Below are 25,309 nucleotides of genomic sequence, written 5' to 3'. Positions count from 1 at the left end.
GAAGAAGGAAGTAGGGGGTGTGAGACTTCAAACCAAAAAGGAAGTAATTCACAAGAATTTGAAAAAAGTAAATGTTTGGTAAAAAAAATTACATGATGGGCCACACAGAAATTATGTGTCACAGTGAGAAAATCAACAGACTGTCACATCCCTCCCTGTCTACCACACTTAGTTTATATTATAATATAGTATCTATGGTGATAGCTCTCCTCCTGGGGCACTTCCTCCATCTAAATTCTTCCTATGCAGTTCGGGGCATGGAGGACTGTCAGAGTCTTTTGGGCCTTGATGATTTTCAGTCCAAAATAATGTGCATGTCACAATGGCACATCTAGGGGTAGCCTGCCCTTGGTCCCTAAGCTACCCAGCAGGGCGGGTCTGAACAGAATTCTAAAATGTACAAGACTGTTCTGTCTTTGCTGTGTTCCTTGTCTACTTCCTTTGCAGAGGTTGTCTCATCAACTGCATACCTTACCCTCTGGGGCCTGGCACCAGGTCCTCTCCAGAGCCAACTACACTTTTCTACCTCACACTTGATCTGCCCTCCCAAACATAATGCTTTTCCTGCATTGATGTCATTTGTGCAAAGTAAAGGGTTGCTATTTCAAACCCACTGACAGTAGACCAAAAGAGGGGCTAGATAGCCAGAGAGAATGCCTCCTTCTTCTGATAGCAAACTGAGACCACATCCAATCATACCACTTACTCTTCTCAAGTGGAGTGCAAGGCCCACTCTTCTCCCTTGTAAGGATATGTGCAGAAGGCCTCAAGCAAATAACAGAAAAATGTCCTGGCATGTCCTCAAAACATAATTTTTCATGATAATACCACCACCATTTGTACACTGTCTACCAGGTATCAGGCCCTTCAAATGTTTCCACTACCCTATGAGGTGTTACTACCCCCATGTTACAGATGGGGAAACTGAGGCTCAGAGACATTAGTACCAGCTTTTTGGTGATAGAGCTTGGATCTGAACCTGGGTCAGCCTGACTTCAACATCTATATCTGTAACTCGTACATTTTCACATTCAGCTGGACTCTGAGACAGCAGACTCATTCCAAGCTGCACTGATGGCCAGACAGTATCTTAATGTCAGGGGCTGGGCAATGCTATAGAAGCGGCCTCTTCCTCCTCTTCTGCATCCCACATTCTCACCTGTATGGAAGCTGACTTCCTGCACCTTTCCTCTCCCACTCCCCACTCCCTTCAATCTCTCTACCTTTCATGGGTAGTTTCTGATCAAAAGGAGTTGATGGCTCTTTATAACTATCTTTTCCTTTTTTAAAAAATGGGGAAAAAAACAAGTTTATATTTTAGCATGTGACTGCATGATTTGCTATAGTAAAAATATGAAGCCAGAACAAAGAACATAAAAGACAGAACCCTTAGAAGGGACACACCAAGCCTCTCCAACCATTGCAAAGCTATTTTACATGTTGAAGAAATCACAAACACCTCTAGCTACTGTGCCCTTGAAAGGCTCTCTGTAACTGACCCAAGCAGTGGGACATTCTTTGTGCTCCTCTTGCACATAACACCCGTATGAATGCCCTGGCACTGACAGAGAAAGATGCTGGAGCAGTGGAACCAGCCTTAACTTGGAATCAGTCAAGTATTTAACTACTGAGCAGCCATGCGGAGTCAGTCAGCCTCTGTGGGCTGCAGCTCCCCATCTGTCAGTGACTTCCAAATGCTGGTGCCAGGTGGGCCATAACCACATCACCTGAGGACCTTTTGAAAGTTCTACTCTACTCTGTAACCCTGATTGAGTCTCTCTCAGATGAAGCCTAGGAATTGACATATTTTTAAAAGTTCCCTGGGAGACCCCTGCCCATAGCCAGACTTGGGAACCATTTAAGTAGATGATATCTATCATATCTTCCAAACTCAAAGAACTTATAACATTTTCCCCTATTCCACTAAGAGCAGCTGACAGCACCCCCAAGGTTGCTGGTATCACCAAGTGCACTCCAAACATGAGGTAAAAGGAATATTGGTCTCTATTGCAAACCAAAGACCCAGAGGATGGGCTTTGATGACCATTTAAATCAAGCAGGGAGGGGCTTGGCTATCAACCAAGAAAAAATGGGGTTTGGCTCTTGCCTATCTACATGGAAGGTAGTTTGGAGTTTACTGGAAACAGAGATGATCCGTAACATGTTCTTCACAGATCCTACTAGAAAGAATGTCTCCCTGTCTAAACAAAGCAAATTCCTTGCTTCCAAGTTTATTGACAAACAGAACCAACTTAAGAGTTTATGTTTTTATATTTGAACATTCTTGCTGAGCAAAATCTCTGTGATGATAACATCTTGTGGGGAAGAGGTTTTAGATAGCAAAATGCCAGACACTAATTCTTATCTTAGAGAATTTTTGAAAGAAAGAACTTGTATTACCATTATGGGGTAAATTGTGTCCTCCCCTCTGCCATGAAAAGATATGTTGGAGCCTGAATCCAAGTACCTCAGAAGACAACCTCATTTGGAAACAGGATCTTTGCAGAAGTAATCAATTTAAAATGAGGCTACTAGTGTGAGCCCTAATTCAATATAACTGAAACCTTATAAAAAGGGGAAATTTAGACACAGGGACAGGCATCATGAGAGATCATGTGAAGACACACATGGAGAACATGCCATGTGACTGGAGTGATGCCTCTCCAAGCCAAGGAAACTAAGAGACGGCTGGCAAATGCCAGAAGCTAGGGAGAGACAAGGAAGGTTCCCCTGCGTGTTTCAGAGGGAGCGTGGGCCCTACTCTCACCTTAACTTCCAGCTGCTAGCCTCTAGTACTATGAAATGATACACTTCTGTTGTTTTAAGCCACTCAGTTTGTGGTACTTTGTTACCACAAATCGATTTTGGATGCAATTATCAACATAGATTTTTAAATAATAACAATAACAAAAATAAAGGCCACCATCTGTTTCTCCATTGTCCATGCATGATCTCACTTAATACCTATACAAGTGATGAAAACAATGATGTAAGAAGTGTGACTGTTCCCATTTGACAGGCAATGAAACTAAGCTATTTCAGAGAGAGAAATGACTTGCTCAGAGGACATGGCTATGATAACCCAAAGCCTGGGTCATCTAACTTTCACACTTGTAGCCCAGTATGCTCTGCTTCCGTGGGGGCAAACACGTACAGTCTGCGTTCCGCATTTGCCTAGTTATAAAGAGATGACTCATATATTGTGATCCTTATGTTTCCAATGAGATTTTTTCCCTCCCCTGAATTAGCCCAGTTGATATATGAACCATTAGGGCTACAGATGAAAGAGTCAAATATCTATAATATTTAATATATTAATTTGGTTGAGCATATATTTAAATCTCACATTATATACAAAATATCTTAATTCAGAAACATTGCAATCCAATCTCACATTATATGACCCAATATTATTCAGACTCTTCACAAACATCTTCAACATCTCTGGGGCCTTTTGGGATCATCTAACACAGTTTTCCAGAGCACATTCTTCTCCTGCCTAAAGCACTTTAAATTCTGTACCAGACACTGTCATTGGAAGTGCTATCTCATTTTGTATTTGTCCACTTAATTCAGATTCATCATGGCTACAAGTATAACTATTTACCCCTATTGCTTTTAAGTGATCTTTAAGAGTTCATTTACAATGGTATATATAACACTTAACAATTGTGAGGTCCTCCTTCAAGAAATAATAATAAACCATCTGTTAAATCTCTTTGCCTCCTTCTTTACCAATTCTCTGAGGAGACCCTCTGTTCAAGCTCCCCAAATTAGGGCTGATTGAAATTGTTTCAGGGTACAGAGAACAGTTTCTTATTAAAATAACAAGAAATTTTAGAGGAGCTCCTATATAAGGAGACCTCTCTGCTCTGTGAGGCCTGACTTGGAGGCAATAAAAGCTTTGGCTTCAAAATAATGCCACAAAGACCAGATATGTGGGTGTAAATGCCTGAAACTATCTAGTGGTAATTTCAGTGATGAAATGATTATTTTCAGGGATGAAACCAAAACTGAACCTATTATTTTTTTAAGTTGTATTTTCATGTTTATACTTAGATAAGCAGGAAATCCCTGAGAAAGCTTTTGAGCCACCAATTAGTTATGATGTGCTTGGACCTAGGTTTGCAGAGGAATTCTCTCCCCCATGTTGATTCTAGCCTCTAGAATTCAATGTGTGGAGGTGTTGACATCAGCACCGCCCCCAACCCCTCTCTGCTGCATGTAGAACTGCAGGAATGTGCCTTCAGACAGGCGCAGACCTGCCCAATCAGTCATGAGCGGCATGACTTTTTCTGCAGCCTCAGCCCAGCAGGTGCGAATTCGAGGCAGGCCATGACAGCTTCTACCCTGCTCTCAGATTCTGCCACACCCCTGGCCCTCCTTCCTCATCTCCCTCTGATGGCAGCTGCTTTTCCTCAAGCACTAACTAGCATTCAAGATACACATTTAAATTGTACTTCTCATTCATTTTCCCTGCTTTGTTTCCTGGAATTTCAACATATTTTTTTCTACCGAGCATTGTGGGTTAAATAGGCTTTTTGTGGACTAGTCTGGGAACATTGTTTCCAGTGAAAATGCTTTCTGTGTTGGAAACAAACAACATACACAAAGAAACATTGGGAGCATGACCTCTTTGTAGAGCTGGGACTGCCTGTCCGGCCTCCTGCCTGTATCAAGAGTTAAAGGCTACCAGTATTCTCTTTTGAAATCAGGGCAGCCTGTATTTTAAAATATGTCTCAGTCTAGAATGGAAAACTATGAATGTGGCCACATGTGGGGGTATTCTGAGAAACAGACTGTTTTGATTTTTTTTTTAATCATCCTCTTTTTAACTGGGAAGGCAAGTGTAGAAATAAAGTGCTATGATTGCCTTTTCCTCTTCAGGAAAACAGCAGCCCTCTGAGGAGAAGGTGATAGGAAGTGATTAAAGTGTTCATTCACTTGACAAAGATAATCTACTTAATTAATTAAATCCTTCAGCAACTGTCTACTGAACACCTCTGTCCATGTGCCAGGCCCTGTTCTAGGTATTCCAGCGAAAACAGACAAAACAAACTAGGTCTATGGAGAGACTGACACTAGGTAACAGAATAAAACAAATACACAAAACATGTAAAGTAGGGACAAATGCTGGGATGAAAATTAACCCAGGGGAAGTATTAAGCAGACGTGTGGCTGGGGAGCTCCTTTTGGTTGGATGGCCGAAGGAGGCCTCCCTGAGATGGGAGTTTTCTACTAAGACAGAATCCCAGCTATAAGAAGATATAGGCAAGAGAATTCCAAGTCAAGGGAGCAGTGTGTGCAAATGCCCTGATGTAGGACAGAGTTCTACTTTATTCCAGGAACAAAAGGGTCAGTGTGGCTGGAGTGCAGCATCTGAGAAGGAAGGAAGGGGATGTGAGCGTTGCTTGCAGAGGTGGCATGGGACCAGATTCTGAGGGCCTTATAGCCGGGAGAAGCTGTCTGCATCTGCTCCTAAGTGCAAGGACAACACTGGAAGGCTTTAAGCAGGGTAATGGCTTGTGTGATCTGACTTGAAAGGCCACTCTCCTACTCCATGAGAGGGCAAGAGTAGAAGCAGAAGCATTAATCAATATAACGACAGTCAGGACGGCGGTGGCCATCAGGTACTGTGCACTTACCATGTGTCTGGAACTCCTTAAAGTGTGTTACCTGCATGATATTGATTAATGCTCACAACCACTCTATGGAGTGGTAATTATGAGAATATCCATATTACACATAAAGGAAATAAAGCCTAGAAAAGTAAAGAAACTTGCCTCTAGCTGGAAGGGCTTTCTAAAAAATAATCTCCCTTCATGATGGTACAAGTTAATAATAGTCATTATAAGAAAACTTTTTTAAGTGAGCAAACAGAAAAAATTAAATCACTTGAGATCACATTACCCTGCCTTAACATTTTGGTGTATTTTTCCAAATATTGTGCTTTGCAAATATATTATCTACTGTCCTCTAAAGCCTATGACTGCTTTCTATACATAATTCCTAGAATACAGATTTCTTACATTTTTATTACTAGTTCTAAGAATACTGTCTACAAATCCATCTTGAATGACAGTAGGAAAAAAATGTTGAACTGTAATACATAGAAACAATATACTATTGGGTAGTTAACTAATATAAATTATTAATTAAGAATGGAGTTAATTGAAAAATTACAGAATATTATATAGCCTATAAGACCATTTTGCCTACCCTTATATATTTTGAAGTGTCTGAAAGGACATATACCACATTCTTTAGAGAGATTACTGCTGCTTGTTAGGGTTTCAATTGAGTTTTACTTTCTTCTTTCTGATATTTTATCTTTCTAACATCTCTACAATGAGTGTTTTTCTTCTACAAGTAACAAAGTAACTGGTGGCTAAAGAATTGTAGCTTAAGATCAGATTTCTTAAAAAATTTAATGAAGTTCTCCAAGGAGTATTTCTCTGTCCTCTTCTATGCCCACAGCTCAAAAGTCATCTGTCAGATGTAAATGGCTCTCATGATGGCCATATCCAGCCACCTGCTCTGCTGGGCCTGTTTGGATGGGTCCCTCACTGGCAGAGAACACGTCCTGGTGATCTGCCTGCACATGTCCCCCAGACACCTGTACAGCCAGCATTCTGCTGGATACCAACAGAAATTTCTGCCCTCCACCTCAGCCATCATAGCCAGAAAAGCAAACTGAACAACTTGGGCCCAAGTAGTACATCATCTCAAATAAGGGGGATCACTTGGGACACCTCCATATGAGTGTACTCCAGAGATAAATTCAAAGCTCTCTGCCATCTGAGGCCAGCTATGTATATGCTCTTGTGGTTTTGTCCTTCACAAGTCCACCTTGTGTGGCACCATGAAATTTGACATAGAGCTTCCTCAGAACTTTCCTTTACTCAGACATCTTTTAGAATTGCTTCTCCACCATGGTCTTGTTATTTCCCTTGCCTCTGTATGTGCTTCTTCATGGTTTGGGCAGCTATGGCTCCAGGCCCACTACCACTAGTTATGTGACCTCAGGCAAGTGATCAAGTTATTTAAACTCAGAGGTTCAGGTTTCCTCATCTATAAATGGAGGTAATACTCTGTAAGGTCATTTCCAGGATTAAATGAAATCACAGGACGAAGCTTCTGGGATACAGTAGATAGTCTCTAAATGTCATTCTCTTCTCATTTCTCTCCTGTCCTCCCATGCCCACCCTCTAAAAGTTCACATTACTCTGTATGAGATGTGTGGTATGGTTGAAGGCCCAGTGGGCCTTGATTTGAGCCCCATTCAGCCATGTTTTAGTTGCAAGTTCCTGGGCATGTCTAAACCACTATGGTCTAGGGGATTACAATCAGATACGAATAAAATCATAGATACCAAATTATTTTCTATTCAGGATAAAGCTCTCCAAATACTAGAAAAAAATGACAACAAGAGAAATAGACCTCTGGATGAAAATGAGCTTATAAATAATATAAATCCACTGTATAAATTTTCAATACAACTATTTTGAAATAGGAAAGTTAATTGCAAAATACCCAAATCTTATACAGGATTGGTGGGAGGCAAAAGAAAATTGACTTGCCCCTCTCTTGTATCTCATACAACTAAGAATGATCTTAGCCTGCTTCAAATCACCACCTTTGGCCACACCTGAATGGGTAAAGAATCGAGGGGGAGGCAGTGCAGAGAGGAGTACAGGTAATATGGGAGAGGTGCCCCACCCTCACAGTTGAGCAATAACTAGGCTGCTTACTCTGATGGGAAACCCATGCTCAGCCCAGGGTTGAGGAATGTCCAGATGCCAGGTAGGGAAGAGATGCCTGAGGCTTGCAGAGGACCTGCCCCCACAGCAGGGCTGCTCCATTAACATTGTTCTCCAAGGAGCCAGGGCCTGCCCACAGGGTTGCTTCTTTATGGTCCTCTATCTTGAGTATGGGAACATTTGAGCTGGGCTTTTTAAATTTGGCAGAAAGATATTCCAAAATGTTGGCCACAGCATCTTTTCCTGGGAATTGATCTACAGACTCAGCAAGGAAGATCAATAGGACCTTAAATGACCTAAAAGGACACTGTGCATTCAGGAAGACTGCAAGGCAGATCCCTAGCACAGTACATGCAGAGAAGGGATGGCTTAGTACCAAGCTTCTCTGGGTGTGGCCAACCTATGGATTGAGGGAGTAATTTCAATGCCAGGTATCCCAGAAACACTGATCAATGCTGATTGTTTGTGGCTTGAGTTAATAGGGCCATGTGAATATTTTCATTTCTAGGTATTGAGTTTAAAAATCAGAGCCCTTTTGGGGCAACGAGGAGGACACTTTGCTCTCCAGGCATGTTATAGTAGATGGCACCTGCACCTCAAGGTGAAATTTCACAGCTCATCATAGCACAAGGCCAGCCTCTCTATTCCCTCACAGAAGAAAAATATCCCTGAGCTTGGTACCCAGAAAAACATGGGCAGCTCTACCACAGCCCAGGACATCTGGGTCTTAACAACTTGGTCACTTTACCCAAAGTACACAGTAGGCTAAGGAAGGTCAGGCCACTGTTGACAGCCCATGAAGAAAAAATGAGGTGCTTCTCCAAGAACTTGGGAACCACTTCACTCTCAGAAAGTTAAACTAGCAAAATCTGCACCCACAACAGATTTGACTAGAATTCAGCAGTAGTGAACCAAGACAGTGACTGAAGAATTTGGAGATACCCCAAATTCATATCAACATGGCTTGACTGTAATAGCAGGAAGGTAGAAACAGAATGTGATTACGTGCAAATCTGCCTAGTTGGCTGTATAGGATGCTATGTGGGGTTTGAAGAGACACAAGCATGCAACAAAAGAAGCCCAAAGCCTAAGAAACTGGCAGGGTTATCTACAGAGGGATGGGTGGGGCTGGGAGGCACCTCACGCTTTCAGGACATTGTGTCAGGAGTACTTCTCTTAGGGACCACACAACTAATTTCATTTATTCTAACTCCAGGTTAACTAAGCAAACATCTGTATGGAATCTGTCTTCTCAGTTATACTTGTCTACAAAGGGAGACTATGCTTGCCATGATAGGATGAGTATTCCAGTTTTTTGGTCATAATTCAGGTATGTACATCAGTGTCTGGGGGCTGGTTAATGTGAGTCCACTTAAGGAAGGTCAGGGTCTGAGCCTTGATGAATGTTGTGATATTTGTGATAAATAAGTCAGCTGGAAATACTCTTCCATTCATTCTGTGTAAAGTAAGGCCAAAGAGTACACAAAGTAGCCACCCTCTGCAATGTTAGCTTTTGCATATGATTGACTACAGGATGCAATCACCTTAATTAATGCCCAAGAAAATAATTTTTTAAAGCAGTAAGATAAAATACTTAAGAAAACACATTCTGTTTTGATGGTCGTTGTATTTTTTTCAAATTTTTGCATCCTACTGCTTTTTGTGAAGTAATTTCTAAAGCAGTTGCCTCTGAAAATTATTTCCAATTTCTCTCTCTCTCTCTCTCTCTCTCTCTCTCTTATTTCAAATTACGTCACTCAGCAGCTTCACCAGACCCAAGCCTGACAGGGGTTTTCATATTCCATAATGCAACGACCAAAAGAACCAGGCACACAACAGAGGAAGAATACTTGCCCAGAGTGGACCCAGACAAGGCCTGGGCTGCATTCTTCCTTCCCCATGCCCCAGAGCATCTGAATTTAGTTTACTGGATGTACTACAATGCCATTAACAGGTTGCAAGAACAGGAATCAAGCAAAAGAGAAAAAAGGAAGCTTAATGTGCTGCGAGGTGTTTTAATGCCATGGCAACTATGATGTCTTCTCTATTATTTAATTCACTTCCTCAGGCCAGGTTATTCTGCCCTCTCCTGTACTTCCTTTTGCCATAATCAAATCAGGTCACCCTGAATCCATGAGTCCTTTTCACTGCTGCAGTCATGTCTATTTCCAGCAGAATGAATTTGCTCCCTCCCTTCCTGGGCTCCCAGACCTTCATTTGGTGCCCTTGACGTTTAGAGTTGCTCTTCACCATGCTCCACATGCTGTAAATGCTTCCCTTTCATCCACGTCTCCTCCCCCACTTCCTTCTCCTTCCTGCTGCTCCTCTCCCTGCCTCTCCCTCCCGCTTCTGCAGATGTCGCTAACACAGTTAGCCACTTGATTAGTGACTCAGTGATTCAGAATACAAGGACCTTGCTTCTCCTGAGGCCCACGCCTGTCTTCCCAAAGGAAAATAAGGCCCCTTCCTGGCCCCCAGATCCCAGTGCCCTTAAGTTGAGATGACTTGGGACTCGGATATTCAGTCAGAGTTACCAGAGCTTCTTCCCCTTTCGTTTCTTCTGTGCAGACCCCTTGGGCTCTTCATGCTCCATTTAGCTTTTTCCCAGGGAAGGTGGACAGAGAAGATTTGACCTTAGAATGTGTGTAGCCCAACTTCCTTGCTTGCAGATGAGAAAACTAAGGTCCAGAGAGCTTAATTGTCCAGTTACATGGCTAGTTCCTAAGGAACTGAAACAAATGGGGTGAAAATTCAATCGAATTGGCAAACTTGGTGGGGAAAAAAACTTAAGGAATGAGGAGTACCAAAATGAGACTAGAAGAGTCCCTTCACCCATTCCACCCTTGTTCCCCTGCTGGCAATCATAGCAGATGGTCACAGCAGAGCCATAGGTCCACCAGGACATCCACAGAGGCTCCTGCTTCTCAGGATCATGGAAACCCAGAAAATCTATCTCCTGGGCCCTCCAGCCCTACCAGCAGGGCAGGATAAGGAGTCAGTGACAGGCAGCACTAGTGAATTCTGCATGAGTTCTAGATCCACTAGGATTCTCACAATTGGCTTAGCATGCATAGTGGTAAACTGACAGAATTGTTTCCCCTAAATGTAAGAAGGTGTATACAGTTCAAGATGCCTATAAAGATATATTTATTGCAAAAGCATCAGTCTCTAAGTAAGCACCAATCTTCTGTGGGGAAAGACATGAGTAGTAAAAGGAATAAACTAACTCTGTATTTTGCTGCACCAGAAGAGGGACTTAGGCTTCCCAGCATTGAGTGTAAAGAGAGGAAAATGTCCCTGTATGCAAAGGAAGCAAGCCTGGGCAGCTTGGAAAAGCTGCTCCTTGGAGTGAGCATGGCAAGTCCCACGCCAGGTCTGGGCTGGGTGTCCTGTGCAGTCCCGTTGCTCCCTGGGAAGGCCTGTTTGCGCTCTGGGATCTTCTGAGTTAGGAGCCCAGTCATGCTGCTGCTACACATTGTAATGCAGAGCTTTACAGATTTCCTAGCCATGACCACATTGGTGGGGACAGAGTATGATAGAGGGGAATGGCGGGAAGCAAATGGAAAGAGGGTTTGTGGAATGAGCTTTCAATGAAGAAAACTGGGAAAGAATGCCATGCAAGCAGATTTGGGGCCTGTAGATATGGGAAACTAGAACAACTCAAAAACACTCTTCAGACTTGGGCTAAAACAAAGCACTTTGCCAAAACACAGGAAGAGGATCCAGTCTGTGAGAAAGACACAGCACTGTTTATATAAAACAACTTTCCTCTCAGCAAAGTCATCCCTGACAATGCTTACCCATCATTTTGTACCAGGCACTATGTGGGGTCCTGGGGTTCTGAAGAAGAATCAGCCAGGCTAGAGAAGGATACTGAAAACATATACAGAATGATTTGTAAAAATGCAAATGTACCTTCAAGGAATTATAAAAACATTTTCCCTAAACTTTGGGCCCGGAGCCAGCAGGAAGGCATGGGTGGGGGAAGAGGGAAGGACTGTCCTGGCTGCTGCTGGCCTCCTGTGCAAACCTGATGAAGGCTCTCAGGGAGCTTTCCCTCCTGTCATTGTACTTTCTGGCAGGAAGACCCTGGTAGCTTCTGCCCCCACCCTTACAGGTCCAGACGTGGCCTGCTTCAGCGATGGGGGCTGGGGTCAGAGTTCCAAGTGTTGTCAGGGTAGCAGGTGGGAAGTGCGCACTTGATAGATGGGGTATTAGGAACAAGCTAGGAAAACTTCACAGCACGGAGGAGACAGATGGACATCCTCCTCAGCCTAGAGACAGGGGCAGAACCCTGGGGACATGATTCCCTCCCCCACCCCCACATACCCACCCGCTGTGAACTTGCATCTCTATGTTTCCACCTGCATATTTTGAGGAGAGATTTCTTCCAATCTACCCTCCCCCTGCCTCTTTGCTTCCGTTGGCGTTCAGCATCTTTTTGCACCTGAAAATAAACTGGAAGCTGGGGAAGAAGGTAGTATGTGGTGTGCTTCTGTGCATCATTGTAATTAATATGTAAGGAAGGAGATGATATGCTTTAAAAAGGGGGAAATAAAAAATGCCATATGACTCAAAATCAGTGAGTAACCAAGCTCACTATATGATGGCTTTTTTTTTTTTTAATCAGAAATAAAATCCTGTTCCTGTGGTTCATGTTTTAAAAGGATGTAACCTGAAGTGGTTCTTTCATCTTCCACTGCAGGAACGCCTACTCTGTGCGGCTTCGGAGCCCAGTTATCTCTACTGGAGGACTTCAAGTGGATTAAACTTAAGCCAGAAGACTTCTGAGAGGTGTAGGCTGGGCTGGAGGACATCAGAGAGATCTAGCCTAAGCTGGGACCTTCGGGTGGTCTAGTCTAAGCTGGAGGACCTGAGTGGTATACAGCCTGAGCTGGGGACGTCAGAGTAGTCTAACTGAAGCTGAGGGAGCTTATACCAGTGTAGCCTAAGTCTCTTACCTCTGGGGAGAGGAATCTGGCCTGGCAGGGGTGGCCAGCCTGGGCCCTCTGCAGATGAGCAGCACTAGGACCCAAGTTTCCTAACTCCCTCCAGAGCCCTTCCCTCTATTTCTAAAACAGGCACAGGGGTTTGAAGATCCTGCCCATCCCCCACCCCCGTATGGAATAAGCGTCTCTAACATTGTTCTCTTTCTCACAAAGGAAAAACTGAATTTAAGAAGAAACACAATATTCTATAACAATACCTGGTTTTTAAGCACAGAGCCAAAAGCAAGGCGTGGTCTCCCGGATACTGAAAGTACTTTGAAATCCCCAGTCTCATTCGTTCAGAAACAAAATGGAACAACTTTCTTTGCTCCCTCCTGGTCCCTCTTCCCGTGGCAGTAGCTGTTCTTGGCAGATGCCCAGTGCGGCACCCGGTAATTCTACGGTACATTGTGTACATTTGCATCCATTTAACCAGCTATTTACAGCCCCCTTTTATCGCCACCTGTAAGAAGCAACGCCATTATGATACTAAGTGTCTGGGCCGGAACCGGGGTCCCCATGATTTTCTCCACGGGAAGAGCTGAATCTGTGGAGTGGTTGGCACTTGGAGAAACAGGGAGACAGCTGGGGATACCACACGTACAGGGCGGGAGGAGAGAGAAGGAGTAGCGCCAGACGGGGGGTCCTTCCTCGTTAGCTCCGTTCGGCGGCTCCTTCTTCATTACCACCACCGCGAGGAGGAACCTGCAGGGCCTTCCGTGCGGCTAGTTTCCTGCCTGATAAAGAGGCGCTGCCATTTGGATTTCCTGAATTTCTGAATCACTCAAGACGCCCGACGATCCCGAGGAGAGTGGGGACGGGACACCCGGGGGTGGCAGCCGCAGTCCAGTGGATCGGGGCTGGACGTCACCCCCTTGAGTCTGGGAAACCTGCTCGCGGATGTGATGCGGAGACGGGGGGACACCTGCGCTCCCCTGCGTGCCGCACTCGTGCAGCTCCGGGTGGCAAACGGGGTGAAGTGGGGGCGAGGGCGAAAGGAAGTTGAAGCGCTGGAGCGTCAAAACGCTGCCTTATCCTCTCCGCTCTTTGGAGGCGGCCCCGAGGGTGGGCTGGCGGGCACTGCGAGGAGGACTACCAGGTTGCCCCTGACACACTTGAAGGTCGGAAGTTGTGAGCCCCCCGAGGGCGGGCGCCCGGCGGTCCCAAGCGCCGGCGAGAAGCCCGCGGCTGCAGGACGGCGTGGAGCACTCGCAGCACACCAAGCCGCGCAGAAGCAAAGATAAACCCTGAAGGGCCCGGGGACTGGCCGTCTGGAGCGCAGAGTCAGCGCGTACCCCGAGAGCCTTTCGTTTTAAGGAGCCTTACTTTGGGAAGGGACAGGGAACTGTCAATCAGCGAGAGAGGGAGAGCCCCGGCGCTGGGTGATGTCAGCGGATCATCTGCTCGATAACAAAGAGGGGGTGATACAGGAGAAAGTTGCAGCGGCGGCGCGGCCACAGCGGCACCCCGGAGCCTCGGGCAAGTGGGCAAAGGGAGTGGGGGACGACTGCCGCCAGCCTAAGGCCAAGGAATCGAAAGGGCTCTAGGGGGAGGCAGTGCGAGCCAGCCCCGACTGCCCCTCCTCTTCCTCCTCCTCCTCCAAACTCGCTGGGTTCAGCCCCGTCGCTCGCTCAGCCGCCGGGAGCACCAGGAAGGACGGGAGGCAGCCTCGAGGCCCGGAGCTGGGCAGGGTCCCCAGCCGCCATGGATAGCGACGACGAGATGGTGGAGGAGGCGGTGGAAGGTACAGGCATTTCTCTGGGGCTGCGGGAGGAGGCGCCGAGGGCTCGGAACGCGGAAGGAGTGGCGGGCTGCCTTCGGCACGGCGCCCGGCCCCGCGGCCGCCGCTGTCCCCTGCGCGGGTGGCCCCTCTAACCGGCCCGGGCAGAGGCCGGACAGCCACGGCCATGCCGCCGGGAGCGCGCACTGCGCGGCCGGACGCAGGCCAGAAACCGGGCGCCGCCGGGCCGGGGCCCCGGGAGGGCACAGCCGCTCCATCGCGCCCGGCCACCGCCTGCGTCCGCCCTCGGAGTTGCAAAACGTGCCCCGCACTGTGGCCTTCCCCCTTTCAGGGATGGAGGATGTGGTGCGCCAGAGGACAGCCCCTGAGACTGGTGGTCTCCACGGAGCAGCCCCCCGCCTAGGCCCCCCCGGAGCCCCTCTCGGGCGGTCAGCCCTAACCTTCCGCTCGCCGCTGCGACCCGCCGTGACCGCGGCCGTGTCCGGGTCCGTCCCCCGGCGCAGCGCACAGGGCCGGACCAGGCACGTGGCAGCCGGGGCCGTAAGCGGTCGCTCCTCTGAAAGGATGGAATCATTGCAGAGCAACGGCAGACTACGATCCCGACCCGGGACTCGAACGAACGCCGACCTGGAGGCGGTAGCCTTCCCTTCCGCTGCCCCCGAGCGAACTCAGTGGAGCCGCCCCTCCCCCTTCCTGCTTCCCAGCGCGGGTGCCGCCGCCACACTGTGCAGGCGCGCCGCAAGCCCAGCCGAAATTGCTGGGTGACACTTAACTTTCTGAATTCCATGCAGTTGGCTGTGGGTGATATCACCGCCTTGGTGTCGTGTTTCTCCGCCCCTTCTCTTCCAGCGCCCCTCCCCCGACTTTTCTTGCCACTTTGTTTTGCCGAGTTTCTCCACCTCTTTTTTTTTTTTTTTTTTTTTTTGCTAGTTCTAAAAAGCGAGGTGGGGATGTTATACAATCTAGTTGTTTGTATCATGAGATGTTATGATGTTATGATTTTGTAACAGCGAATCCTGGAAAATACTCTTTAGTGTGTTTATTTATTTGATCCTTCCCCAGACAGTACGTCGTGATGTTTTGCAGTGTTGTGTGGTATTTTTCCAGAATATTTTAAACCAGTGTCTAAGTAAATAATTTTTAGTTTTTGGTTGAATCTGGTCCCTATCTAATTTGTATAAACAAGTTCTCATAGATCGTAAAGGAAAACAAAGTGGGAAGCTGTACAAATGCACAAGGATATGTAGTTATAGCTACCTTGGGAGGAGAAACAAATTTTTATGTTTTCATAAAATATAACTGACTCCTTTTGCAATGTTTCCGAGGCCTCAGGGTGAGATTAAGTATAGTAATATTTCTGAATTCTCTAAAAGGTATCCATCCTAATATGACTGTTAAAACTTACTTCTCCATCCAGCTTCAAAGAGTGTTTGTTGGGGCTGTTGATTTAATTTCACAGTGTTGTGAACTCCCAGAACTGTTTACCTACCTAATAAGTAAAGCCAATGTTGGGGCTTACTGGGGCCCAAAACGCTGATGGAGTCCCTCCATTGGAAGTCTGCATCCAGTTTCAATTGTTGACTTCTTTTGCCTTCCTGTTATGAAAAATAAGTGAAAATTGCTTTCCTTAATTTGTTAGGGCTTGCTCTCACTCTTCAAATGAGACTTCTTAAACTTTTACTTGTAAAAATTTAATGCAAACACTTGATCACCAGCAGTGCCCCCTGAGTTAAACTACCTCCCGCTTTGAAGCTGTTTAGAAACATAAGGCCCAGTTGTCCATGGTCCCTAAGCTCGTTGCAGAATGTGAACAAGCAGCTTTAGAAATGTGGTGGATGTTTTTGAGACTTCCCAGTGGATAGAAATCAAGAAAGTTCTTTATATATACAAGAGTAGTTCTGTTATATAAGATGACCATATACTTTATTGTCCAAAATCAGAATATATTTGAGAATGAGAGGGGTCAGTGTTAATACTTAGGCTGGGACAACTAGCCTAAACTTTGAATGTTTGGGGAAATCTGGGACAAGTGGTCACTGAGTTGTACCTAACAGTAAACAATTAGAGTAACAGAATCTTTCGAAGGCCTTAGAAACATCTAAGGCTCAAACTTGCGCACTCTCTAGAGCATGCATGTGCACACACAGTAAACTGCCCCAGTGGGTTTTTCTCTAGCCATTCTTGGCCTTTTTAGTGTCATCTGTAATAGTCTTTACTTACCATCTAATACATGCATGGGGGACTGATATAAGGCTTGTCTGAATATCTTGATGTGGAAATACCAAGAAAACTAACCTGTTCTCAGTGGTCTCATTGTCTTAGCTGTTACACTCATTGCTGTAACTCTTTAGTTGTTATTGTGTGCAGGCTGTGTACTAAAAATATCACACATATTATTCATTCAGTTTTATGAGGTGGGTACTAATACCCTAATTTCATAGAGGAGGGAGAACTGAGGCATAGAAAAGTCAAAAACTAATTTGAGGACCCTCTGGGAGGTAGGATTCAGGCTTGGACCTCCAGAGCCCCATTCCACTGTACCAAACAATTTCCAAGTTTTTTATTTTGTATTTTTAATTAGTCAGTTGAACATATGAACTACTTGGCAACTGAGTTTATAAGCAACAGTTCAATATTATGTTGTGACCACTTGTCATCGATGTAACTCAGAGGTTGTGCGATAGTTCAGTGACTTTCAGAAAAATGTATTTGGAGGAGAATTTCCCACCTCTGAACAGACATCCTTTCCCTTCTTTTCCTCCCTCCTTAGCAATTTACTCTGGGGGAAGAAATTGGTCTCTTCAGGGCTTGAATTTACATGTCTTCCGTCACCTCATGTACATTTTGGTTCACTGTCGTTTGAGTGAGATTCTAAACTCAAGAGAGGCTGAATCCCCGAGGGGCGGTGGGTAGGAAGGAGTGTTTGTGTGTTTGGAAAGGCAGGTTCCTTTGGGAAGGCAGCACGCCCTGGGCCTCAGAGGCCTGAGAACTCCTCCTGAGCTCCTGCTAAAACTCTTGGAGGCTCACTGGTTCAGTGGGCAGTGATATTTAGCTTTGGGAACAGAAATATTTATTACTATACCTATTTCTTTGTCTATTCATAGATACAGAGATGAATACAGTGTAGTTCCTAATATAATTTCAAATAAATGTATCATATCTAAGCAGATGAATTATAGTGGTTGAGAGGAAATAAAAAGTGCTTCCAGTTACAGTAAATAGGGAATGATTTCCCAGAAGAGGCAGTATAGTGTTGATTTGAATTGAGAGGGGAACTGTGAGTAAAGAGAGGTTTGAAATTATGCAGGCACCTTCAGAGACTAACCATTGGGCTGTGCTGTAACAGGCAGCGTAGAAACACACATATGGAGGCTAAGGCAGGGGAAGGGGGTTGTCTCAGTCCGAGGTTGTGGACTGCATGCTGGAAGCTGTGGGAGGCCATGGGGCTCTTTAGAGCTCGAGAGGCTGGGGAGCAGGGCTCTGCCCTGGGAAGATGAGTAGGCAATGGTTAAGCAGGTGAGATGCAGCTACAAGTCCCTTTGCTATAGTCCAGATATGCAGTTATGAGGGCAGGACAAAACAGAAAGGCCTGAAACACAGAGGTGACATTGAGGAGGAAGAATACTAAAAAGGGGGAAATATCAGAATCTCCAGAACTAAGGAGCCAGAATGAAAACAAGTGGCTCAGTGTTCCACTGCTCCAACCCCCTCACAATATTAAGGATATTTTTAACAGTCCCTCTAATATCTGATCCTTCCTGTCTCTGCTAAGACTGCTCCTGCTCAGTACTTCGGAAAACTGCATGCTAAGCATACTGGTAGCTCCCTCTCTGTGTGGGCCACACATTGAAATTATGACCCTCACAACTGATCACTGAGCTCTTGCAAAGAATTACTCTCAAAAATCAAATTATGTTTTTAACAGCCAGTACAAATGTATCATCATAAGGGCATGGTGATGAAAAAACAGAATTAGCTTGGTTTTTAATTATTATAAAAATTCTTTTAAGGGCTTCTGCAAAACCAACAATGCCTGTAAGTGCTCTTGTTCTGAGGCAAGGCATGCACACGTGTGCGCTCACACACACACATGCACACATGCATGCCCCACTCCCAGACCTGCTGTGAGTAAGCCTGAGGCAGTAAGCAGCAGGTGTCTGATCCAGAGGGAATTTCCTTTGCCAGGATACATCATTACGGCATGAAACACAGGCCCGGCTCTCATCAGGTTAAGGAAAAAGTTCAGAGGTAACTTGAGGGGAAAATTTTAACTTTCTGTTCAGTAGATAATGATCTTTAGAACAAAGTGATAAGGTAGACTTGTGAAACTGGTGCATTTTTTTCCCTTTCTCTAACATCTATAAATATTTAAAATCATGCCACCGACACACAGCACATGAGCTGGCACAGCATAACCAACACAGAGTGGTCATTCAAGGGAGTTTTCCTTGTTGTCTGGGTCTGGTGATCAACCTCAGTTTAGTGGGAACTGGCCTGGAAAGTGCATTTTGCAAATTGACCTCAATCAGAGCAAGGGGGATTAGCGTTTTTCTTCCTGTTAGGGAGCACTTGGAAGGGATAGGAGTTTGCAGTCAGGATATGCTGTTTGAAGATACATGTAGTTAGAACTCTCTTAACTACAAAGCCTTCTCCCACTTCTCTATGGCGACCTGAGGATACCTACCTCTTTGGAGGAACCTTCTGCCACCATCAGCAGGGAAGAAAGGCTGTTCTGCTAGTTTGCTCTTATCCATAGAAAAAAGGAATAGAAAGATTTGGGGCAGGGGCTTTCAGCATGCATTAACACATCTGGAGTGGTTAATGTGTTTGTGGGCAGGCAGCGTTGGAATCTGGGAGGTTATTGTGAGGTTTAATTTCGATCACAGGAAAGCTCATAACCCAGCGCCAGCTGCATGGAAGGTACACAAACTTTTTCGTCTCTGTATGTCAATGTCCCTATCCATTAAGTTGACTATAACTGACCAGACAAATATTACATGATCTTAGTGTCAAGTGGCATGTTAACAAGAGTTGTACGAGCAGCTCTTCCAGCACAGATGTTGAAAGGAGATGTGATGGCTTGGCCACCAGTCTGTCCTCCTCCCTGCATTTCCTTCTATGGAAAGTATTTCCATTGTCTTGATTGTTTTGGTTGTGGCTGTTGTTCTAAATATTATAATGTTCTACTGCTGGAAAACCACTCGAGCCTATTAAATATACAAGGTGGAAGTCTTGAATGACCACAACCCTTACTGTCCAGTTCCTTTTAATTGATCACATCCTGTTAATTGATCACATCATCCTCCTTTTGGAAAGACGAGAAGAAAAGAGAACGAGCCAACAACGGCCCGGCCCCGCCATGGTCGGGTAGAGGAGGCATCAGGACTCGCTCACAGCAAGCGGCCTGAACACCTGTACAACGGCAGGACGCGTCCTGCTGCTTCTTGAACACGTGATGTCACCACAGGCGCAGCCATCTTGCCGCAGCCCTTCACGGCTCTCTCCCCTGAGCCTCCGAGGGTGATGGGATGCCTTTCACTGGCCTGTTGAAAGAGGCATCCACACAAGTAGAGTGGATGTTCATGTTTTTGCTTTCATCTCACTTGAGTACTGTCCCTCACAAGTAGAATGGAGTGGAGTTCATGTTTTTGCTTTCATCTCACTTGAGTACTGTCCCTCAAGTGCTTTTAGTGAGTTATATGACACTTTCAATTTGCTCTGATATCTAAGTTCCAATATTGAGGGCGCACCTGCAGTGTTTTATTCAGAAATAGGGCAGCACTGCTGTGCGGAGGCAAGGAAACAGTGTTCATGTTTTTCACATTTCTCTTGATCTAAAGTAGAATACCAAATTTAATCAAACATAGCATTTTGAAATATGTGAGCTCAGAGAAAGCATCTTCAACAAATTAGTAATTACATCAATATACATCTAAAATAATTATTCTGATATTCCAACCTAAGTCAAAAGTAAAATGCTAAATTCCTAGGAATGTTAATAGCTAAATGTAATTTTATCCCAACAAATTTCATAAAAGAAAGCTTTCAGCTTTACACTGAGTGGTTTTTTTAATGAAAAGAAAAAAGTAGATTCAATTTATTTCAATGAGAGAAATGTCTTCAGTAGATATTTAGAAAATAATTGTTCAAGTTATTTCATATGACTCAAGTGTTATTGAATTAAGCCACATACAGTTGGTTTTTGAGCAAGGAGAAAGCATTGATGGCCTTATTCCCTCCCAACTATTAATTTCCTGGCCCTTGATAGAAAAAATTTATGTTAACAAGAAAGGAACCTTATCAGTTGTGATTTATTTAAGGAGGCATGTTTTATCATGATATAGTCTAGGTAACTCATTCTATACAGAGTCTGATGTGGCAATGGTACAGTGTATTTGTTCATTGTAATTTTATGTTTATGTAAACAATAACACAAATAAGGAGTTTTTTTGTTTCTTATTAGAGTGCTTACTTACCATCTCTTCTGAGGGATGATACTCCTTTATCACTTTACTGTTGAGGAGACTAAAGCATTTACTATGGTGGTATGGTTTGTGTTTTATTTTTTGTCTGTGAGCCATCTGGAAGCCACATTTAAGTGTTTAATGTCCTTGCACTGCACACAGTATTTAATGCTTTTATACCTTTCTCATTCATGACTCAGGCTGTTATTAACCCAGGAAAAAGCCAGTAGATTAACTACTGCCTTCATTTTCACCTACCTATGCAAAATTAGCTCACCAGAATAACTGGGGAGACACCATTAAGGTGATTTCTGGGTTTTGTGGAATATACAAATAGTTATTTTAAAAAGCCCAAACACTGACTATGAGCATAAATACCACTCAGCGACCCAGGAAGAACCAACAATTTAAAGATAACAGTGTGACAACTGCTCCTTATGTCCAAAATCATGGCTCAAATGGCCATGTGGAGATTTCTGATCATATTTAAAGCCACAAGCCCTCTGAACACAGTGGTACAGGGGATATGACAGTGTTACTGCTAAACATTCAAAGCTGAAAGATTTTGTAAAGTAATGCATTAAGTTCAAGCTTAAGCTTAAGTTCAAGCTTACAATGACTCTGAAGTTCATGTGTTAGTACAATGATGTTTATAAATATTAGGGCAGTTTTAGACACATGACTATGTCCCTTGTTATTTGAGTGTAACAAATAGCATTGGGGTTTTTTATTTTAAGTCAACTGGCTCACAGTTCTCCACACCTTATTGTATAAGGATATATAAAATCATATTGTGTACTTAGTTCTCGAATTAGGTGACTTAATGCAAAGACAATGTATCTTTCTAATAGACCATAGACCATAAAGATGCTCTCTCAACCGCATTTCAGCTTGACATGCATGAAAGTTTTGGAGTCATTAATCCCGAGTAGGAGAAGCATTATGTGGCGAAGTACTTGGTAAACTGAAGCATACGCTGCAAATGTTCTGATAACAACACTCAGTCCCCAGGAACACACAAGCTTATTTTTGGTTCCTTTCTATGTGTCTTAAGTCCTTTTGTTATGGACCAGCCCATTCACAAAGTGTACATAATAGTCAAGTTGATACTGCTGATACAGGCAGAGAAACCTTGGCATTTCCTTGTCCCCTCAGGCCTGGAGGGGCATGTGAGCACTGGTGTGGCAGCAGAGGAACATTGAAGAGGTTAAGGTTTACACTGTGGTTCCCTTTCCCCAGGGCACCTGGATGATGATGGATTACCTCACGGGTTCTGCACAGTCACCTACTCCTCCACGGACAGATTTGAGGGGAACTTTGTTCATGGAGAAAAGAACGGACGGGGCAAGTTCTTCTTCTTTGATGGCAGGTAATGCTCGCAGTTTTGTTTTGTTTATGGCAGGGGTACCAAATTACTTTATTGAAGGAATGATACAAATGAAAGAATTTAAGTGGATGTTTTGGTACAACTTATAAAAAGGGAAAAGTAACCCCAACATGCGTGCCCTGCTGGGTATGGGGCAGCTACCCCTGTGGCCATGGGGGAGCCAGCCTAGAGCTCAGCTCCAGCATCACTGCCTCCTGGGGTGTCTTGTCAAAGCAATATTCTGCTGTACCAGACTCAGGGCCCCCATCTTGCACAAGTTAGTTACATGGTCGTTGGTGGATCTCACTTGCTCATTCAGGCAGTGAGTCTCAATGAAATCACACAAGGCAGGATCATTTTTGTTAGCAACCAGTTTGGCCAGTTCCTGAAGTAGCTAATTCCCCATTTTCCAAGTGCAGTGCACACCCACTCTCCCAATCGTCGCTCTGGTTTCTTTGTGTCCTGGAAGAGGATTTGGTCACCTTGTTGGTTCTGCAGCTTCTAAATTTTCCCAGCATATCCTCCTAACTCACGATATGGGTCAATAAAATATTTTGCAACCTTTTCAAAGCCACATGATCACGGTGCAAGGCAGTGAGACACAGGAGGTGTTACAGCTCCAGACTCGGCAGTGTTTGAAATGCTTGTCTTTGGCACGACTGGTCATTATGTGTGATACCTTAATGCTGGGGTCCAACTGATATTTTCTTTGTTCTACATCTAGTTAAAGTACTTGTCTAAGCAGGGCTCTCTGTATTTCACTTTCACCTCCTGCATGAGAACACAGTGAGGCAGAAGTTGCCTACCCTCTTAAGGCCGGTGGCAATGACTAATAACTTTTCTCTTTCAAGGAGAGATGGAGTTGCCCAGCTTTCCAACAATGACTTTTAAACCATGTCAGCTTCAGAAATGAAGAGTGGCCATGTGAATTTCTCAAGCATTTAGAAGGAATTCAGAGTCATGGAAGGGGCACTCCTTTCTGACCAGTTGATTGGGTAATACCAGAATGGTTAGCTAGAGCAGGTGATAGGATCCTGTGGGGTATAGCTCCACTCACTAAGCTCTTGACATTGGTAGTAAAGCAAAACTAAACCTGGGAATTCCCCTGGGGAAGGGAATGTCTAAGCTGACAGTTGAAAGGTGATCGCAGGGACTGACTTGTGAGCCAGAATCCCTTTTTGGTACATGGAGTGCGTTGTTTTTAAAGATACTAAAATTTCCTCAGGCTCTTGATAATCTAATCTAAGGAGGGATGAGGAAAACAATAAAAACTCATCACAGGATTTTTGTGAAATTTCATTTTGATTATTAATTGCAGCCTTCTCTTTCCTATTGTCCTCAGTCCCACATCCCATGTCTTTTTAGCAGAGCTTTGCCTACAAATCGCACATTTTAAAGCTCAGATATTTTACTTCCTGTCTTTTGCCCTCCTGTGAATACCTGGTATATACCAGAGCCGCATGGAGGACTCTTTCAGGATTTGGCATGAGTGATTTATCTCATGACCCCTTTAACCTGTCCAGAGGGAAACTTCTCCTGCCTCATTCCCTTGGCAGTTTGTTTATGGCTCTTTTCCAGAAAGTGTTACTTTTTATCTCATGCTGCAATTATTCTTTTATTCATTCAAGAAATTTCTATTTATGTAAATGTATTATTTCCCCTACAGGACAGAGGTTTCTTGAGGGCAGAATCTGTATCGATTTTATCTTCTATGCTTCATAGCACTTTCCTTTAATTTGATACTAAAAGAAAAACATTCTTACTGAATGAGTATGAAAGGTGTAGGAAAGAGTAGAATTCAACCAGAACACACACACACACACACACACACACACACACACACACACACACACACTCACTCATGCTTTAAACCTGGGATTTTGATGAACATACCCAGTAGTTGACTGACTTTGGGAAAACAGTCCAGCAGGTGTGGTTGAATTTAGTGTTGGTAACCTGCGTGCCTCACAGACCTGATCCACAGAGTACTATAGAGTTAGACTGAGCTTCCAAACCAGTCTGCCAAGAATGAGCTACATGTTAGCCTCCAAGATACTGATCCTTTCCACCCTAGGGTAGCTGAGTGGGGCCTGAGACTACCCGAGCACCTTCTTCCCTCTGTCAAACTAGTTACTTCTGGCTCCAAGCAGCTTCTTCCATAACCCTGTGTGCCATACAAGAGGAAGTTGGCTTGCATGCCATGACATGAGAAAGCTGAAGCACTAGGTCTGGTTGAAGCACTAGGCCAGTTACTATCTATGGGATAGAAATAAATTCATTGACTTTTTTGAGACTCTAATTCCCTAGTTTTCATACCTGCCACTTAAACAGCTGTAGAGATGTAGGTCAAATAGCAGACTCAAAGAATGGTGGTATTAGCAAGGACCTCAGGAGGTTACCTTTTTAGCCTTCTTCATATAGATGCAGACTGATGCCTTGAGGGGAGAAGGTCAGTATCGTTGTTTTTATGATAAAGCAGTGAGGTGACAGGTTCTCAAAAGGTCACTGTCACCGACTTTCTTAAGCCCAATACTGATCAAGTTATGACATTTGCTAAACAGTTTTACCATAAAAAATTAATAAGATAGATTTTTTTTAATTTTATAATATAAATTGTTAAGATAGATAAGATTTTCATATGAATAAAAGGCAGTAGAATCTAGGTCTTTCTGTGTGGGACTGCAGTATTTGGTTGTGGAGAAGTCAGCTGTTTCTACATTAGGCAGCACCTTAATTTTTTTGTCTACTAATTTTTCTTCCTATTACTGCTCCCAATTTTTAGGGTCTGATATATCAGGTAAGGTAAAATAGGGACCCTGTGCTTTTTCTGCCAATCAGGAGGCTTTGGTCTGGAAAAATGACTCCCGAAAAAGCTGAGATCAAGATTTTGAACAACAGATGAAGAAACAAAGTTGCTGTTAGAATTTTAAAAAATTGTTCAAACCTACAGTGCTGGCTTATGTTCCCATCAGAGAATTCTTTGCAACTGT

The 25,309-nt window shown here is 44.3% G+C and overlaps 1 protein-coding gene across 2 annotated transcripts in view; it reads left to right on the top strand.

The window, feature by feature from the left end:
- The first annotated feature begins 14,309 nt into the window (after nucleotides 1-14,309).
- SETD7 (SET domain containing 7, histone lysine methyltransferase) overlaps nucleotides 14,310-25,309 on the top strand; it is a 52,640-nt gene continuing 41,640 nt past the window's right edge. Inside the window, exons 1-2 of one of the 2 annotated variants that reach the window (XM_057502628.1) lie at nucleotides 14,310-14,492; nucleotides 22,193-22,322. In XM_057502628.1, coding sequence (XP_057358611.1) covers nucleotides 14,453-14,492; nucleotides 22,193-22,322 — 170 coding nt within the window. In that variant the 5' untranslated portion in view covers nucleotides 14,310-14,452. The remainder of the gene's footprint in view (nucleotides 14,493-22,192; nucleotides 22,323-25,309) is intronic. The other variant, XM_036929683.2, reaches the window with a different exon arrangement.

The sequence above is a fragment of the Manis pentadactyla genome, chromosome 5 (genome assembly GCF_030020395.1).
Source record: "Manis pentadactyla isolate mManPen7 chromosome 5, mManPen7.hap1, whole genome shotgun sequence".
Classification (NCBI taxonomy): domain Eukaryota; kingdom Metazoa; phylum Chordata; class Mammalia; order Pholidota; family Manidae; genus Manis; species Manis pentadactyla.
This window is presented reverse-complemented; position numbering and strand designations above follow the sequence as displayed.